Below are 20922 nucleotides of genomic sequence, written 5' to 3'. Positions count from 1 at the left end.
TTATATCATTTTGAACAAATTGAATAGTTTTCTTAATTTTTTTTCTGAGAATTTGTTATTAGTGTATAGAAACACAACAGATTTTTTTTTTCACAACAGGTTTTCGTATATTAATTTTTTATCCTGCAACTTCACTAAATTCTTTTATTACTTATACTAGTTTTTTGGTGTAATCTTTAGGGTTTTTTTTATATATAGTATCGTGTCACCTGCAAATACTGACAGTTTTATTTTTCCTTTCCAATTTAGATACCTTTTATTTCTTTTACTTGCCTGGGACTTCCAGTACTATGTTGAATAAAAATAATGAGCGTCCTTGTTTGGTTTCTGATCATAGAGGAAAAACTTTTGTCTTTTTACCATTGAGTATAATGTGAGCTGTGGGTCCACCATAGATGGCTTTATTATGTTGAGGTAAATTCCATCTATATCTACTTTGTGAGAGTTTTTACTATAAATGATGTTAAATTTTGTCAAATTATTTTTTGGCATCTATTGAGATGATCATATGTGGTTTTTATCATTTATTTTGTTAATGTGATTTATTATATTGATAGATTGTGGATGTTGAACCATCTTTGCATCCCTGGAATAAATACTTCTTGATCATGGTGTATAGTCCTTTGTATGTATTGTTATTTTGGTTTGGTAATATTTTGTTGAGTATATTTACATTTGTGTTCTTCAGGGTTAGTAGCTGTAATATATATATTTTTTGTAGTGTCCTTGTCTAGTTTTGATATTAGGGTAATGCTAGTCTGGTAAAATGTGTTTGGAGGTTTTCCTTGTTTAACTTTTTGTAAGAGTTTGAGGAAGATAAGTATGAAATCTTCTTTGGATGTTTAGTAGAATTCACCAGTGAAGTCATCTGGTCCTGGACTTTTTTTGTTGTTGGGAGATTTTTGAATATTGATTCAACCCCTCTACTAATAATTGTTCTTTTTCAGATTTCTGTTTCTTTATGATTCTGTCTTGGAAGATTATAAATTTAGGGATTTATCCACTTATATCTGGCATATGATTGTTTATAGTAGTCTCAGGATTCTTTGTATTTCTGTGGTATCAGTTGTAAGTTTTCCTCTTTTATTTCTGATTTGAGCTCTTTCTCCTTTTTTTCTTGGTGAGTCTACCTGAAGGTTTATTTCATTTATATTTCACTGATCTTTATTATTTCCTTCCTTCTAACCTTTGGGCTTCACTTACTATTCTTTGTCTAGTTTCTTTAAATTGTTAAGTTTAGAAGTGAGAAACTATTGTTAAATTGATGCTAGTTGTTTGATATTTCTCTTATTTCTTGAAGTAGGCGTGTATTGCTAGGAATTTTCCTCTTAGAACTGCTTTTGCTGCATCCCATAGATTTTGGTGTGCCATATTTCTGTTTTCATTTGTCTTTAAGTATTTTATGATTTCTTCTGTGACTCAGTAGTGTTCAGAAATGTGTTGTTTAATCTTCACATATTTGTGTGTTTTTTCCAGTGTTCTTATAGCACTGATTTCTAGTTTTGCAACATTCTGGTCAGAAAAAATGCTCGATATGATTCCACTCTTCTTGAATTTTTGAGCCTTACTTTGTGGCCTAACACATTATCTGTCCTGGAGAATGTTCCATTTGCAGTTGACAGTGTGTATTTCACTGCTTTTGGATGAATGTCCTGTGTGAATCTATTAAGTCCATCTGGTCTAGTCTTTTAAGTCCAGTGTTTCCTTATTTTCTATCTGTATGATCTATCCAGTGATATAGTGAGGTGTTAACATCCCGTTATCATGTTGCTGTCAATCTTTCTCTTTATGTCTATTAATACTTGCTTTATATATTTTGGTGCTTTATACTGGGTGCATATATTTTTTCTTTTTTATTTTTATTATTTTTTTATTTTTTTAAATTTTTTATTTATGATAGTCACACACACACAGAGAGAGAGGCAGAGACATAGGCAGAGGGAGAAGCAGGCTCCATGCACCGGGAGCCCGACGTGGGATTCGATCCCAGGTCTCCAGGATCGCGCCCTGGGCCAAAGGCAGGCACCAAACCCCTGAGCCACCCAGGGATCCCTGTTTTTTCTTTTTTAAAGATTTTTTATCTATTGTTCATGAGAGACACAAAAAGAGAGAGAGGCAGAGACATAGGCAGAGGGAGAAGCAGGCTCCATGTGGGAGCCCAACGTGGGACTTGATCCCGGGAATCCAGGACCATGCCCTGGGCTGAAGGCGGCACTAAACCTCTGAGCCACCTGGGCTGCCCTGCATATATATTTATAAATGTTATATCTTCATGGTGGACTAGCTTATTATGTAGTGCCCCTCTTTGTCCTTCATTATAGTTTTTAAAAATTTTTTTTGGGGGGTCTGTTTTGTCTGACTATAGCTACACCAGCTTTCTTTTCTTTTGCATAGAGTATCTTTTTCATCCATTCACTTTCAGTCTGTGTGTGTCTTCTCTTCAGAAGTGAATCTCTTATAGGCAGTATGTAGGTGTGTCTTTCTAAAACATCCATTCAGCCACTCTGTGTCTTTTGACTGGAGAATGTAGTCTGTTTTACTTAATTATTGATACATATGTAGTTATTGCCATTTTGTTCATTGTTTTTGGCTGTTGTATAGTTCCTCTCTCTTCTTTCATCTTCTTTCTCTCTTCCTCTATGTATTGCTGACTTTCTTTAATGTCATCTTTAGATTTTTTTTTCATTTTATTTTTTGCATTTACTGTAAGCTTTTGCATTGTGATATTGTGAGGTTCACATATACATCATCCTATGTGTATGAGAGCTTAAGTTGACAGCAACTTAAATTTGAACACATTCTAAAACTTTGTGTTTTCCCCCTTCCACGTTATATTTTTGATGTCACTGTATATATTGTTTTGCTTTATGTATCCCTTAACTAATTATTATGGTTTTAGTTAGTTTTACTACTTTTTTCTTTTTTTAAACTTGTTAGTATCTTTATAAGTGATTAATTTTTACCATTTCCAGTGAGACTTTTGTATGTTTTCTTGTTATTAATTATTGCTATTTCAAGTTAAAGAAGACCCTTTAATATTTTTTCTAAGGCTGATTTCATGGTGGTAAACTCCCTTATTTTGTTTGTCCAGAAAACTCTTTATCTTTCCTTCAAATCTGAGTGATAATCTTGCCAGGTAGTCATAGGTTGTAAGCTTTTTCCTTTTAGCACTTTGAATATGTTGTGCCACTCCATTCTGGCTTGCAGACTTCCTACTGAAAAATTGAACGAAAGCCTTCTGGGGTGTCTCTTGTATGTAACAATTTGCTTTTCTCTTGCTGTTTTTAAGATTCTCTCTTTACTTTTGACATTTAATTATAATGTGTGTTGGTGTGACTTTCTTTGGGTTCATTTTATTTGGAACTCTCTGGGCTCCCTGAACCCAGATGTTCACTTTCTTCCCTCGAATTGTGAAGTTTTCAGCCATTATTTCCTCAGTTAAGTTTTATGCCCCTTTCTCTTTCTTTTCCTTCTGGTACCCATATAATGCAAACATTATTCCACTTGATGTTGTTTCAGAGGTCCCTTAAGTTATTTTCATATTTTTAATTCTTTTTTCTTTTTGATTCTCTGTCTGGGTAGGTTTCATGACTTTATCTTCTAGCTCACTCATCTGTACTTGTACTTCATCCTGTCTGCTGTTGAACCTCTCTATTGTGTTTTTCAGTTCAGTTTTTGTATTCTTCAGCTCTGAGTTTTGTTTGGTACTTTCTTATGTTTTCTTTTTTTTTTTTTAAGATCTTATTTACTTATTCACGAGAGACACAGAGAGAGGCAGAGACATAGGCAGAGGGAAGAGAAGCAGGCTCCATGCAGGGAGCCCGATGCAGGACTTGATCCCTGAACCCCAGGATCATGTCCTGAGCCAAAGGCAGACGCTCAAACGCTAAGCCACCCAGGCGTCCCTTTCTTATGTTTTCTTTGTCAAAGTTCTCACTGTGTTCACCTATTCTTCTCCTGAGTTCAGTGGCATCTTTGAATTCTTTATTAGGTTGATTATTTATCTCCATATTATTTAGGTCTTTTTTTTTAATTTTTTAAAAGATTTTATTTATTCATGAGAGACATAGAGAGAGGCAGAGACACAGGCAGAGGGAGAAGTAGGCTCCCTGCATAGACTCTATCCCGGGTCTCCAGCATCAGGCCTTGGGCTGAAGGTGGCGCTAAACCACTGAGCTACCCGGGCTGCCCTATTTAGATTTTTTTCTGAGATTTTTGTCTTGTTCTTTTCTTTGGAACATATTTATTTCCTCATTTTGCTTTCTCTTTTTTGTTTCTATGTATTGGGTGAAAGAGTACCTCTCCCAGTCTTGAAGGAGTGGCCTTGTTTTGGAGTGTATCCTTCTGTCTCCCTATGTTGCTTACCTTTCTGTATTTGTGTCTGTGGAGTATATGGAGCAGCTACTTTTCCTAAACTTGAAAGAATGATCTTGTATATGATTGTCCCTGATATAGACTATGTGTGTTTGATTACTTGTGGTGACTGGAGCTGTGGCTGATGTGGCCTGAAGTTTAAAGGGCATTCTGTACTAGGGCTGCCTTGTTGGGATGGTGTGGGCAAGAGTCGACCTGTTGCTATGTGTGCAGAGGGTGCCCTGGCAGGACAGCTGAAGCTGAAACAGGTCCAAGCAAGGGATCCTGCAACTCTCAATACAGTGAGAACCCTGGCAGGACAGGTAAAACTGAACTGGGTGCAGGCTTGGGAGGGAGTTTCTGGGGACTCTAAATGCAGAGGACACTTTGTCAGGACGCTGAAGCAAACAGCACAGAGTGTAACTTGGGGGGGGGGGTCCCATGTTTCTACATGCAGAGAGTACCTTGAACTAGATATAGGTTGGGGTGTTCTAGTACTCTCTGCATGGAGGGTGTCCAGACAAGGTGACTGAAACTGAGGGCAGTACAGGCAGGGTGTTTTGGGGCATTTTGTTCAGGGAGCACCCTGGTGTGGCAGCTGGAGCTGAAGCAGGCATCAGCTTGGAAGTTCTGTAGCACCGTGCAACACTGGTGCCTTAGTAAGTTATCTGAGCCCCAAGTGGTCTAGGCCTGTGTGTTCTGGGGTGCTTCGTACACCTGTGTCACTTTGGTGCAAAAGCTAGAGCTGTAGTGAGTGCTGACCGCTAGTGTTGTGCGTACTGCCCTGTGGCTACCTTGATGTCTAGATATGGTGTCAGTTAGAGGCCCAGGGCCCACTGAAGGGAGGCCAGTTAGGGCACCAGTACCCTGCTCCTGCTGCTAAGGTGGAGGGGGACCGTAAACTGTGTTGGTCACTAGCCCCTCTGATTTGGCCCAGAAAGAGTATTAGCAGCTCTCCTTGCCCCCTTAGTAGGGTTTTAGGGCTGGCTCTTTTATATGCTGGTTGCTCTTTTAAATGGGGCTGCTGTGGGGTAGTGACCCAGGGCATAATGAGGTGGGTAGGCCATCTTTGGTGTCTATACCTTAATCTGGTCTGTGCTTTCATAGTGGAGGGGGAGTGTAAACCATGGCACTCCCCAGCCACTTGGACCTAGACAGATTTCTAGTTGCTCCTTTGCTGCCTGACAGAGTTATAGAGCTGATCTTTTTTTTTCTGTGCCTGGGGCAGACAGGTTTGCTCCCAATCCCTCAGTGCTATCCCTCCCCACTACAATTCTCAGCATTGGGGCCGAAGGTTCCCTTTTTCTACCATTCTTTGTCTCTCTCACTGTTCTTTCTATCTTTTGTTATGTAGAAGCTGTCCAGTCAGCCCTTAGTTCTTCAGGAGAAATTGCTCCCATAAATAGGTGTAAATTTGGTGTGTTCATTGAGGAGGTAAAAGCTTGAAAATGCGAAGTTTATAAAACAGAGCATAACCACTTAATGGTATTATCTTGGCACTTTTTAATTGCAAAAATTTAACCTAATATTAAGTTATTAGTGCTTGGCATATCATAAAAATATTTGCATGTCATAGAAACTGTTCGGGTTCCTGTAATGTTATTTTTTTAAAGGATTCTGTTCTTACGCCACCAGAGGGAGCTCTATGAATATGTTTTAGTATTTTGGTTCTGGATTTTTTTTTTTGGTTCTGATTTTTATTTTTTTATTTTATTTTTTATTTTTTTTATTTATTTTTTTAAATACTTTTTTTAAAATTTTATTTATGATAGTCACAGAGAGAGAGAGAGAGAGAGAGAGAAAGAGAGAGAGGCAGAGACATAGGCAGAGGGAGAAGCAGGCTTCATGCAGGGAGCCCGACGTGGGATTCGATCCCGGGTCTCCAGGATCGCGCCCTGGGGCAAAGGCAGGCGCTAAACCACTGTGCCACCCAGGGATCCCTGGTTCTGATTTTTAAAAAGAAATGCAAACAAAACATTTTTCTTAATACAGATGTTTTGTGTTACTGTTTTTTTCTCTTCTGTGTAAATATGAAAATACCTGTGTGATTTCAAAGAAACAACTTGATATTTTTATTTCACAAACATTTGAGTATCTTTTTTATATGGCAGTGGAGATGAATATAATTGATGTCTTCATTTGTTTTTCTTTTTAAAGATTTTATTTATTCATGAGAGACACAGAGAGGGAGAAAGGCAGAGACACAGGCAGAGGGAGAAGCAGGCTCCATTCCATGCGGGGAGCCTGATATGGGACTCGACCCCGGGTCTCCAGGACCATACCCTGGGCTAAAGGCGGCACTAAACCGCTGAGCTACCTGGACTGCCCTGATGTCTTCATTTAACTTAGAGTACGTAGGTGCCTTAGTTAAACATACTCTTCTTACTGCTTACTATAGGATAATCTGTTGGTTTTTTTTTTTTTAAGATTTATTTATTTATTTATTTATTCATTCATTCATTCATGAGAGACACAGAGAGAGGACAGAGACCTAGGCAGAGGGAGAAGGCTCTTTGCTGAGCAGAGAGCCCAATGTGGGACAGGATCCCAGAACCCCAGGATTACGACCTGAGCTGAAGGCAGATGCTCAGCTACTGAGTCACCCAGGTGCTCCTGTGTAATCTGTTTAAAAGCTGTTTGTTTATAGTGAGATCTGTGTCACTTGTGTTAATATTTTTAAATTGATGTTGCAGTTCACAGATATTGAGACCAATGCTAGACCTGATAAGAGTTAAGCTGTGGAACCTTTCAAAATATAGAATGAAGGGCTCTATGTCCAGAAATTATGATTCTGCAACTCTTGGGGATATGTATATTTTAAAAATAGCTTTACTGAGATTTATTTCATATACTATATCATGCATCCATTTAAATTTTGGAATTAAATGGCTTTTAGTGAGTTCACAGAGTTGTGTAGCTATCACAATTATCTTAAGAATATTTTCATCCCCTCCAAAAAAATCCTTTGCCTATTAGCTTTCACTCCCCATCTTTCCCCTGCCCCTACTGCCCTAGGCAACAACTAATCTACTTGTCTCCATGTAGATTTGCTTATTCTGGACATTTCATGTAAATAGAATCATACAACATATGGTCTTTTGTGACTGGCTTTTTTTTACTTATTAGCACAGTGTTTTCAAGGTTATAACATGTACCATGTTGTAGAATGTATCAATATTTAATTCCTCCTTATTGCCAAATAATACTCCTTTTTATAGAAGGAATGTGTATTTTTAAAAAGCTTCTGTGTAACACTACCCACTGATTTAAATTATTTTTTAAAAAGATTTTATTTATTTATTCATGAGAGACAGAGAGGCAGAGACACAGGCAGAGGGAGAAGCAGGCTCCCTGTGGGGAGCCCAATGTGGGACTCGATCCCAGGACCCCAGGATCATGACCTGAGCTGAAGGCAGACACTCAGCCACTGAGCTACCCAGGCATTTGAATTTTATGTATATAACATATTTTGAAATATTAACTTTGCATTTGTAATACTGTGAGGAGCATAATGTCTAATTGTATTTTTTTTCTTACATGTCAGTAACAGTGACCCCAGTGCTCTCCCTTGACTATTTTAAAATTTGGAATCACTGTCTATTAGTGATGGAAAATCTTTTTAGTGGGTCAAGAACAGAGATTTTATTTTAGTTAGAGATTAGGAGTTAGGAACTAATAATGTAGTGAAGGGGTAGGATGGTTCTGGGAACCTATTACTTGGATCTTCTTGGGTAGTAAACTCACTAGTTATTTATGGTGTGAGATTTAGTACCACTTACCACATTGGTTATGCAGCTTTAGGCTAACTTTTACTGTATAAATAAAATGAATTTGGTTTAGGGACACCTGACTGGCTCAGTTGGTATGCAAACATGTGACTCTTGATCTCAGGGTTGTAATTTCACATCCCACATTGTGCATAGAGCTTACTTAAAAAAAAATTAAAATGGATTTAGTTTATGAAAGTCATGAATTAAATTGGCAAAGCACATTATAAAAAGAATCATTTTCATTTTATCAGTTTATCAACACACTGGATAGTGTTACATAATCTAGGCATTATTTTATTGTGTTCATATTAAGTAATGTATTCATTGAAATAAGTTGCATTTCACAAGGAGGAAGTTATATTTAAATTATATATCATGTTGCTTTCTGAAAAAGAAACTTCAAATATCTTTGGAATTCTTTTAGTATAAATAAACTTGTATGTGTCTTTCTAATTCTTTTTTATTAATTTTAGTAACTTCATACTATTTGAGGGTCATTTTATTTATTCTGATTTGCCATTTAGAATTTTAGCACATATTTCTTCGTATCATTTTATAAAATTTATAAAACTGGAGCATTGGCTTTTGCTAAAAAAATGGCTGCTGTTGAAATGGAATTGTTGCCAAAGACCTTTTTAAAATGCTGAGTTACTTTGATAATAATTGTAAACGATCACTGAAGTAATTTTTTAAAGTAACATCTGTTTTCCTTTATATTGAAATTCAACAAAGGTAAATAATTTTGTACAGTGTCCTATTCTTTATATTCATTTTTTCCTACAGTAGTTGAAAAATGTAAAAACTGGTCATGATCCATAACTTAGAATTTCCTGTAAATACGTCTTACCTTTTTTGGTATCTAGAATTTTATATCGAATTGTTTGAAAATTTGATCATACGTCTGGCTTTACCTTGTTTACAAAATTTGAGTATTTAGCACAAGATAAAAATGAAAAGACCATGTGTCAGTTATTCGTATGAACACACATGTAGAAATCCTTAAAAAGTATTTTTAAAAAGACAAGCAATTTCTCAAAAGAATAACAATTATCAAATTATCAAATAGGATTCATTTCAGGAATATGGGGGATGGTTCAACAGTAGGAAGATTATTACTATAATTTCACTCTATTAGGTTAGAAGAAGAAACCATGTATAAGTTATCTCAGTAGATACGAAAAATTCAGTAAAATTCAACACTAATTTTTATTTCATTTGTTTAATGACATTTTAAAATAATTTTTAAAGTAATTTCTACATCCAGTGTGGGGCTGGAATTTACTTATAACTTCAAGATCAAGAGTTGCATGCTCTGTCGACTGAGCCAGCCAGGCACCATCACTGATTCTTGTTTTAAAAAGTTCTTGGGTTGTATACATTAAATAGTATAACTTTATATATGTCGATCATACCTCAAAGTAGTTTAAAAAAACAAACAAACCTAAGAACTGATTCAAGAAATAAAAGGGAAAGTTCTTGACTTGATACAGTTATCTATATGTGTGTATATGTGTGTATGTGCACGCGCACGTATATATATGAAACTATGTCAAGAATTGTATTTAATAATGAACAATTGGAAACATTACTATTGAAGTCAGGAACAAGAGAAAGATGTTTGCTATGATTGCCTGATTGCTTTTTTTTTTTAATGCCAGAAGCCCTAGCCAGTGCAATTAAAAAACAGAAATATGAACCATAAATATTGGTAGAAGAGAGAAAACATAGATGTGATTTACTGATGATATAATACTTACTTAGAAAGTTGTTGTGAAGCAGCAGAAAACATTTAATGAATTCAGTAAGTAGTCTGACACAAATGTCATGTGCAAAAATGTATAATCAGTTACAAAATGAAATGGAAAGAAGTAGACAAATTCCCTGAAATTCTTTAAAATAGACCTAATGAGAAAGATACAACATAACTGTGAACAAAAGGAATCAAGGTCAATGGAATACTGTAGATGAGTAAAAAAACTAATGTAGATGGAAACAATAATATAGATAAATCCCCAAAACAATATTAATCAACAGAAGCAAGATACAAAAGAATGTGTATTGTTTATATGAATTCTATTCATATAAAACTCAGAATCAGAAAAACTACTAAACTATTGTTTAGGAAGATAGATATATGTAAGGAACAAAACAATAAAGAAAAGCAAGATGGTAGTTAAAAAAAAGTCAGGGTGGTGGTTAACTCTGTGATAGAGGTAGGATTTGTGGAGACACATGGAGAGCTTCTGGGTGACTTGGATTTTAGCCACTGGGGTATTTATTTTTGCTAACATCTTTGTGAATCTTTTATCTACTTTCCTATTGGTGACTTTATATCCCAGTTAAAAAAAAAAGAAAAGAAAAGAAAAGAGGGATGGTTATGTGGACTAGAATAAAGAATTCCAGAAACTGACCCTTATGTGTGTGTGAATTTGGATATATGAGGCATTTTAAAGCAGTGGGGAAATAGAATGTATCAGCCAATAAATTGTTAGGAAGTAATTGAATTTCCTAGAGAAAAACTTAGATTCCCAGCTCATTCTATGAATAAAAATTTATTTTAGATGGATCTAAAAATAAAAATCTAACTATAAATATTTAAAAATCTAAATAAAAGATCTAAATATAAAAAGAAAACTAAGCAGCAGAAACAAAATGTAATATTGAGGTCTAAAAGTGGAACCAACCTAGTTATCTATCCCTAGAGGAATGCTAAAATTAATTATATCCATTGTATGGAATATTGCCATTGTTAATTTGATTACTACAATGTGGAAATGTCAAGGAGCACTGTTCATAGTAAAAAGCATTTTTCCATCTAATAACACATTGTTATTACATTTATGTAAGCATAAAAAGCTAAAATTCTGTGTATGGATATAGTTATGTATAAAGAGAGAGAGAGAGATTTTGTTTTGTTGTTTCCTGCTCTAATCTTTATTATCTCCTGGCTTTGGGCCATGTTCTTTTTCTAGCTCATTTAGATATAAGGTTAGGTTCTGTATTTGAGATTTTTCTTATTTCTTGAGGTAGACCTATATTGCTATAAACATCCCTTTTAGAATAGCTTTTGCTTTATCTGAAAGATTTTGGACTGTTTTCATTTTCATTTGTTTCCATATTTTTTTTTATTTCCCTTTGAATTCTTGGTTGACTCATTCATTGTTTAATAGCTTGTTATTTAGCTTCCATGTATTTATGTTTTTTCCAGAGTTTTTCTTGTGATTGATTTCTAATTTCATACTATTGCCTTTGGAAAGGATGCGTGATATGGTTTTAATCTTTTTAAATTTATCGAAACTTGTTTTGTACCCTAACATTCTGGAGAATGTTGCATGTGCACTTGAAAAGAATGTGTATTCTGAGCTTTTTAGACAGAGTGTTTTGTATGTATCTGTTAGGTACATCTGGTCTAATGTGATTTCTAAAGCTACTGTTTCCTTGTTGATTTTCTGTCTGGATGATCTATCCATTGATGTAAGTAGGTATTAAAAGTTCCCTACTACTATTGTATTAATGTAGGGATAATATATTTTGAAACAGTCATGGCAGTATTTGTTTTACCTTTTTATTTTAAATTTCCATAAATTTGAATTTCTCAGATAGGTACCTCAAAATCTTTGTCTAATTTATAGTTTTACTTTTTATCCAGGCCCATCAAATTCCAGTGAAGAAAGTGAATCCTGGAGAAGAAAGGAGGAAAATGTTTGAGGTATAAAGACATCTGTCTGCTTATTTTAAAGCTTTGCCAAAACAATTCTAAGGAACAAAATCTTTTAAAACCTTCAAACCTTTCCTCCTTATTTCTTTCAAACAAATAAACCTTTAACTTAATTTTTTTTTCTCCTAATCTCTCTGGACATACCTGTATCATTGGTATACTAATTTTCCTTATGAAACTAGAAAAAGTAGGAATTATTATTGATAAAAATGTTCTTTTTTTCATTTAAGGAAGCAGCAAGAAAGAGAAGGTTGGAATTTATTGAAAAAGAAAAGAAACAAAAGGATCAGGTAGTTTTTTTGCTTTTATTTTTCTTCCCTTGCCAAGCTGTAGACAATAATAGTTTCAAGAGTTCTAAGAAGTTTGTCTTTAAAATTGTTACAGATTAGTTTAATGAAGGCGGAGCAGATGAAAAGACAGGAAAAGGAAAGGGTAAGAGGATAATCCATTTTTTCATGGTACATTCCACCCCCTCCCCACACACATACTTTTTTTTCCCTAAAGGAATACACTGATTTCCATTATGTTAGTAAATGTATTTCATGTATTTTATGTTAAATACTTGAAATTGTGTTTTGTTTGTTTCTTTTCCCTAAAAGTTGGAGAGAATAAATAGGGCCAGGGAACAAGGATGGAGAAACGTGCTAAGTGCTGGTGGATGTGGTGAAGTAAAGGTAGGCATTTGATACCAGTATGGTTACACTACTGTAGTTTTTCCTCCAGTTTCATCTTGCTCTTTGAAATGTGTATAACTGGCTTTTTTTGATGGGGGAGGGATTAACTTTTTACCTAGAATTCTTCATCTATTATGACTTCTTAGTTTTCCTGCATGTATTTGATATATAATTTGTATTGATGACTAATATCTGACACTGTTAAATTGTTTAAAAAGTTTGTAAAGGCTATGATATACCACCATTCCTTCCAGAAGAATCTTTTTTTAAATCAAACAAAATTTATCACACTTCTGCCTGAAATCCTTCTGTTGCTTCATCTAGCCTTAAAGATTAAGTTTTCATAAGATCCTTATTGGTTTGTCCCTGCCAATCTCTCTAAGCTCATTTCCATCCATTCCCTACCACAGGCTGTGCGCTCGCTCAAGCGAGGCGGAACTAAAGACCATACTTGTATTGTAGTTTTCTTACTGTGTGTAGCCTGACAAATCTCTGCTCTGTGTTTCTCTTGATAGCACCACTCCCTCCCTCTACTCTCAATCCCACATCCAACCATTTACCTAGATAACAGATTACCTAGCTAACCCCTTACCTAGATATGTTAATTCAAGCATTGCTTTTGAGTAGATCCAGACTCTATAACCTTGGGCAAGTTACTTAACTTTTCTGAGCCTCAGCTTCTTCCTTTAAAAAAAAAAAATTTCAAGAACAATTTCTTTCTTTGTTTTGCTTATCTGAATCTTATATTCCCTTTTTCCTCTTATAGTGTCCATTATGTATCTGGTAGGCTGAATTCTAAGATGGTCCCCCAAATATAAGGGATAACTTGTAATTCCCTTGAGTGTGGGTGGAACTCTATGAAGAGGGTGGTATTGTAGCTCCCTTGATTAAGTTATGTTACATGGTTAATAGTGATGGGATAGTCACTCCTAGGATTACAGTTGACGTTTGATGAGATTTCCTCATAGCAGATTTGAAGGGGAGTAGAAAGTCTGAGAGACATGCTACTGCTGGCCTGGAGAGAAGCATTCAATTTGCAGGGAAGTATAGGTGGCTTTTATGAATTGATAGTGCCAACAACTAGCAAGAAAGTAGTGACCTTAGCATTATGGCCACAAGGAAATGAAAGATCCAGTGGACATAGAAGAGGATCCTGAGCCTCAAATGATAATTGCAGTTCTGGCTGACACCTTGATTGCTCCCTGGTGAGATCCTGAGCAAGAGACCCAGCTAACCATATCCAGATTTCTGAGCCGGGGAAACAGTGAGATAATAAATGGATATTGTCTTAAGCTGCTAAATTTGTGGTGATTTGTTACACAGCAATAAAAAATGAATATACTTTTATTCCTCTGTATTATAATTTTAATGTATGTCATCCAGTCAACTTTTAGTCAACATGTCTTTAAACTGCTCCAATCAAGCTCATCATACTTGGTATTTAGGGATGCAATATTGTCAAATTGACTTGATTACCATTTTTATTTCTTTTCCCCAAAAGTTATGATTTGAATAAAAGTTTGTTTTATTTAGATATGTGTGTTCTGTCCTGGCTTTCTTGATTTTTCATATTACGTATTATTAATTTAGTAAAAGTCCCTTTTTCTAAATCTGTATTAATATATTACACTATTTTTAGTAATATAATCTTTAACATTATACTTTACCATTTTGTACTGTATTATCTTCTTTCCTCAGAAGTAGAATTTACTGATGTGGGAGATAGAGGCAGAAGAAAAATTATTAAATTTCCTTACTACCTACACTCCAAAGATGGAGTGTTCTGTATGTATCTGTTAGGTACATCTGGTCTAATGTGATTTCCAAAGCTACTGTTTCCTTGTTGATTTTCTGTCTGGATGATCTATTCATTAATGTTAAGTAGGTGTTAAAAGTTCCCTACTACTATTGTATTAATAATGTAGGGATATTTTGAAACAGTCATGGCAGTATTTGGTTTTACCTTTTTCTTATTTTAAATTTCCATAAATTTGAATTTCTCGAATAAGTACCTCAAAATCCTTATCTAATTTGTAGTTTTACCTTTTGTCCAGGCCCATCAAATTGAAACAGGCAGAGTGACATTCCGCTAGGGATTCAACTGCCTCAATGTTGATACTTTGCTAAGGGCAACAGGTAATCTTAGCCCAATCCCCAGGACCCTGTAAGTCTACTTCAACATATAAAAATTCCTTTGGAAACTTCCTTTATCTCTACCCTAACCATTTCAGATTTTTGTTGGCAGTCACCCCCAAGCATATGACCCACTGATATACATCAGAAAGGTCTCATGACTGAGTTTTTACTAAACAATAATAAATGACCTTTCCCAACAATAGCTAGCCCCCTCAGGATCCTGGAAACCTTGTTTCCAAAATACCCTGGAGACTTACAGTATCCCTAACGCCCTCCTGACTTGCAAGTGTATCATGGGCCACGCCTCATGACTCCACTGCAGCTCTTTCTGCCCATGGGTCTTGTCCCTGTGCTTTAATAAAACCACCTTTTTGCACCGAAGGTATTTCAAAAAATCTTTCTTGGCTTTTGGCTTCCAACACTAACATCTTTCCTACATCATTTACTACCTCCTGAATGAAAAGAAATGACTCAGAATTTGACCCATTCTAAAATAACTAACTCCATATCTTACCTGATTGGAAACCAATTAAAGTGTAGGTCTTCACATCTTGTCAAGCATTTTTTTTGAATATTTTATTTATTTGACAGAGTGAGCGAGCATGTGGGCAAGCGCACAAGCAGGGGGAGCTTAACCACCCAGGTGCCCCTTGTTAAGCATTTTATATCAAGTACATGGTTAGTGTTCAGAAGTCAATTATTTTTTCTTCTCCTTTTGCATGTATCTTCTATGCAATAAAATGTCTTTTTTTTCCTGTGATATCTAAAGCTATATTTAATCCTGAAGTCCAATTTAATCAATGTTGTTTGATAACTGATAATGACAGTTCTTCAACAGAATTACATAGTATGTGCTTAATAGATTTCTGCGTCATTTTATAAATTTCTATAATGCTTGCATTGAGGATTAATAAAACTATTTCCTGTGACTTAATGCAGATTCTTTTGTTTCTGTACTTATTTCCCATGGGGTTTGAAGTATTTAACTTCTTAGGTTGTTTTCTGTATAGTTGATAGGGACCTGGAGGTTCAGTATAGCGTCAATCAAATTAAAGAGATCCCCTAAATAAAGATAAAACAAACATTAAGGGAAATTTTTTTTTTTTTTTAGATTTTATTTTTTCATGAGAGACAAGGGGGAGAGAAGCAGACACATAGGCAGAGGGAGAAGTAGGCTACCTGTGGGGAACTCAAAGCAGGACTCTATCCCAGGACTCTGGGATCACAACCTGAGCTAAAGGCAGATGCTCAACCTCTGAGCCACCCAGGTGCCCAAGGGAAAGATTTCAGAATTAATACTACTATTGTATGCTTCTAATAAGGCATTATTCACAGTACAAATAACCAACTATCTTTGATTATTTACTGTCACCAAATTTGGGACTGGTTTATGTTTCTGATGTATCTCTTATAAACGTGTGTTTAAAAAAATTATGAAATGTTCCACATACATAGTTTGATCATATGGTGATCATAATATGTAAGAAGTGTATCTGTTGAAAATATATTGGAATACTACTCAGCAATAAAAAGGAATAGCCTGTTATTTCATTCAGCAACATGGATCGATTGAAAACATACTAGGTTAAAGAAGCCAGACCTAAGAGGCAGTCCAATCTATGACAGAGCAGATCATTGGTTGATGGACATAGGCTACGAAATAACCTGAAGGAACTTTTTGGGGGTAATGGATATATGCTTTTGATTGTGGTAATGGTTATGCAAGTGTATGTATTTGTCAAAACTCATCCACCTGTGCTTACAATTGGTTAAGAAGGTGATTTTTGAAAGATCATATTGCTTCAGTGTTCTAGTACAATATTTTCAGCATAGCCATCTTCAGAGATGTTAGCATACTTTCGTTTTTGCTAAAGAGAAACATTAGAAAACTCAAATTCACGTCAAGGTGGTATTAACACCAGATTAAACTCGGAGAATAACCAATCTCATAGGAGATGCAACTGCCTTTTATTAGAATTGTGATTCTTGCCTTGAGAGACACATTTTGAAGATGTGTGAGGATTCCTTTAATGGGGTTTCCTGCCTAATTAGTTATCTTCCCTATTTTTGACAACTTTGATCTCTTGCTACTCAAACATCTTTAATCAGTTATCTGTATTCGCCTCAAGTTTTGTGTTTTTGTTTTTGTTTTTGTTTTTTTTTAACTCATGCTTCTCATTATCTGCAACTTACTGAGTCAGGATTTTATCTCATAGGTAGGTACACTGACATTTGTTTGATTCTGGTATTCTTTGCATCTTTTCTTAGATTTCTTCCTATCACTTGGAAGCTCTTGTTCTTTTACTTGTCAGTATTCTAGTTTCTGTTTTCATCAACTTCTCCCCCAAAGTCGGTTTTGAAATGCTACCACTCAACTTGAGTCATAGCAGTTTGTTTTATTTTCAGTGTTGTTGACCTCTGCATTTGAGGTTTCTGATTTCCTCTTGATAGTGAAATTCTTTCACCATGACTTGTGCAGCATTACACAGTTACTTTTAGTCTTTTCCTTGTCTGACATCTCTGTTTTCTAACTATGAGTTTTCCACACACATGAGTTCTTATGTCTCAGTAATTGTGACCTTATGTCTGCCTTTATCCAGTGTCATTTTTGGAGAGAATCCATGATTCCCTTCCCTTTTTTATTTATTGCCTTTCATTATGTCTAGGCTTGTGGCTTGGTTTCAGTGCAGTAAGCCTTCCAGTTGGTTCCTCTACCTTATTCTCTCCCTTTTCCTGCTCATCGTGCATAATTTGACTCACCTTCTAAAAACTGTTTTGTTACGCTACTCCTGTCAGAAAGTTTATATATACTTTCTGTTGTCTTTCATTATATGAACTCGAAGGGTTGATATAGTAGTTAGATATACCAGCCTTTTATGACCAATACCTGCCTCCTATTTGTGTTTGTTTGCATACTCACTTCCTCCTCCTGCTGTCAACACCCAAATATTATACGTACATTGCTTATTTTTACTTTAATACCCTGGCTCATATTTAATCATTCAATCTATCTTTGTTACATTGCTTTCAAGGTTGGGTTGAACAATATCTTTTTCCAGTGCCTTTTTTTTTCCTTTAAAAAGAATTTCTACTTCTGATAAGTTTTCTTTTTTTCTATTTTGTGAGAGTTGCTCAGTCTCAGTACTTACTACTTTAGAGTGTGACTGTTGCCATTCATTTACCATTGGCATTTCTAGTTTTGTGTTTTGTTTCTTAACTTGTTTATAAACTGATTAAGGATAGATATGATGTTTTGCTTTTTTTAAACTTACATCTAGCATGTTTCAGTGGTATTTAAGTCTTCACCATTTGTTGAATTGAAGGATTTGAGGTATATTAAATGCCATCTGTAAATGTTTTTGTTAAATATAATTTTGAGTGTTACTAAAGTAGGCTCAGCTTTACTTGTAAGCTATATATATATTTAAATGTAATAGAATGGCATCATAAAATGTGTCCTAGAAACTTGTTTCAAAACTTAAGACTGGACTTTACAATATTTAAGACTTTAATGTCTTTTTATGTTTTCGTTAAATTACGCTTTTTTATTGGTAACAAAGTATACTACTTTTTGAATGTTATGTTGTAGTAGGAAAACATTTTGCTGTAGGTTGTTTATTAATATGTTCAAATTAGCGAATTGCTTTTTAAAAGTCAAGTGTTGAAAAAAACCTTTTTGTGAGGGTAATACAGGCCTTTTGGGCCTTATGAGATAAACATGTGAGAGCTCTTTGTTTAATTCCTAGGCTCCCTTTTTTGGCAGTGGAGGGGCAGTGGCTCCATCATCTTTTTCTTCTCGAGGACAATATGAACATTATCATGCTATTTTTGATCAAATGCAGCAACAAAGAGTAGAAAATAATGAAGTGAAATGGAAAGGAGAAATATATGGCCGAAGACATCCAGAAAGGTATGGCTTTGTTCTGCAAAAGTTGCTTATGTTTTGCTTCAGAGAATATGATGAAAGTCATTTTGCATGTTTAACTACAGAGGAATTTCATCTGAAATACATTCAGGATTTCGTAATGGGGCTAGAGGTCATCACTATTTCCCAAATGCTGATGCTTTTAGAAAATCTTTGAATAGACTGAAGATTATGTCTAAACAAGCCAGTATAAACAGGTTAAACTGTGCTGATCCATAAATTCATTCTTTTGCATAATTTTGTCTTATGTCTTGTATAACTTAGTTGCTTTACTTTGTGGGTGTCTTCTGTATTGATTACACAGAATATTTTTTTGCCTTCTGGATGCATAATTTTATCAGGTGGAAAATTTGGTCTTTGATTACATTTGACAAACATGTAGCTCTTGAATTCAGCCTACTTTTTGTAACTTATATGTTATAGGCTGAATATGCTTATTTAAAATAACATGTGATAGTATCACTTTGAGCCAACAGATGGTTGTAATAATCTCACCCACTTGCCTCAAATGAATCAGCATATATTTAAATGGAATCATACTTTATGCAAAATTCCAAAGCATGCTTTGTCTTTTTTTTTCTTCATCACTTAGAATCCCACTTTTCTCTTTGTTGTTTTAACTTGTTTCTTATATTTGTCTCTGATTGATGGCTCGCTACATCTTATTCATCAGATTTTCCTTTTCTTCCATTGAATTAATTTAATATATAGCAGTCAGCAGTTTTAATTTGCATGGTTCCTTTTTTCTTAAGTATGCATACATGTTTTCTTAGATATTCCCATTCCTTCTATAAAACATGTGGTTAAAAAAGCAGAGGTCATTTTATGAAAATTTAATCACATTTCCTTTTTCTTGTCATTTTAAGGGGAATACTTTTGATTATAATAAAAATCTTTATGATCCCCCTCAATTATAAAAAATGTTTTAAATGTAAGTAAACAGGGACACCTGGATGGCTCGGCGGTTGAGTGTCTGCCTTTGGCTCAGGGCGTGATCCCAGAGTCCTGGGATCCAGTCCCACATGAATCCCACATCAGGCTCCCTGCACGGAGCCTGCTTCTCCCTCTGCCTGTCTCTGCCTCTCTCTCTCTCTCTCTCGAATAAATAAATAAAATCTTTAAGAAATAAAATGTAAGTAAGCAGAGGTAAATGAATGAGGTGAATATAAATTAACATTATGAATTATACACAGTAGGCCAAAGTATTAAGCTAATTTAGAGTCTGTTCTTGAGAAAGGAAGGCTACCAACTCATGATATGCATTTTTTTTGATGAAATGGGAAAGTAGATTTTCTCTGTGGCTTTTATCCTGTGGTATGGATCTAATATTTAATTTTGTTTTATTTTATATTAAATCTAAAGTAAATAGAGTGTAAAGAAAATAGGGAAAACTATGTTATGCTTCTTCACACTGTTCACTTCCAGAATGTTTCTTGGTTCTTTGCAATTGGAATGACAAATAATGGACTACATTGGGCCATTTGAATCAAACTCTTATTATAACCTTGAAATATTTGCATATATTTGAGTTTCAAATTGTCTTAAATGGCTACTTCTTCCTCTATACCACATCTTCCAATCTTTGTTTTGCATTAGTTATAGTTTCACTGTTTTAATTTTCAGTTTTTAAATTATTTGTGGTTGTAAGATCATTTTTATTTCATTTATATCAACTCAATGGGCTTAGCAGTACTCATATACATTTTCTTATGTTGTATGAAATTATTGTTGTTCTTATTAATGATGGTAGGTATTATTGAATGCTTATTATATACCAAGATGTATTTATTTGTCACAGTAATCCTTTGAATTAGATATTATTCTTTTAATAAAGATGAAGAAATTAGGATTTACAGAGAATTAAAACTTGTGCATGGTTAGGCATCTAGTAAATGGTAGAGCTCAGATTTAAACTAAGTATATCTGAATGTAGACTTCTCTTTAAACCCTCTCTTAGAAGATTTATCAGCTTCTTGAGATACTTCTAGTGAACAAGCTAAAAAGTTACTGCTTTAGTTGGTTATAAAATTTTGAAATATTGGGTACTTTAAACACTTAACATGGTATCAGTAGCTGCATGAACTTTGATATGTACTGAGTGAATTTATTTGTATTTGAGGACATGGAAAATAGAAAAATTGGCAGAAAACTAAAGATCATCAAGTATCATATAATTTCAAAAAGCATATTCTGTAAATTATACCAGTTTTCTTCATGTCAGGCCTTGGCAAGATTGAAAACAATGTTTGCAAACATCTTAGGAGGAAGCAGTAATCACTCTGACAAAGTATAAATTCATACGGAATAGATTATGTCAAATATACCTTTATATATTTTTTTGGTTGT

General features: G+C 34.8%; 1 protein-coding gene across 5 annotated transcripts in view; it reads left to right on the top strand.

Moving 5' to 3' along the window:
* NEK1 (NIMA related kinase 1) overlaps positions 1 to 20922 on the top strand; it is a 207060-nt gene that overhangs the window by 55662 nt on the left and 130476 nt on the right. For all 5 annotated transcript variants that reach the window (XM_055334525.1, XM_055334524.1, XM_055334523.1 and 2 more), the window contains 5 exons: positions 11773 to 11832; positions 12072 to 12131; positions 12226 to 12273; positions 12441 to 12515; positions 18398 to 18561. In XM_055334525.1, the coding sequence (XP_055190500.1) occupies positions 11773 to 11832; positions 12072 to 12131; positions 12226 to 12273; positions 12441 to 12515; positions 18398 to 18561 (407 nt within the window). The remainder of the gene's footprint in view (positions 1 to 11772; positions 11833 to 12071; positions 12132 to 12225; positions 12274 to 12440; positions 12516 to 18397; positions 18562 to 20922) is intronic.

Source organism: Nyctereutes procyonoides, unplaced genomic scaffold (genome assembly GCF_905146905.1).
Source record: "Nyctereutes procyonoides isolate TBG_1078 unplaced genomic scaffold, NYPRO_anot_genome, whole genome shotgun sequence".
Taxonomy (NCBI): Eukaryota; Metazoa; Chordata; class Mammalia; order Carnivora; family Canidae; genus Nyctereutes; species Nyctereutes procyonoides.
Note: the sequence above shows the minus strand (reverse complement) of the source record. Positions and strands in the feature narration are given on the sequence as shown.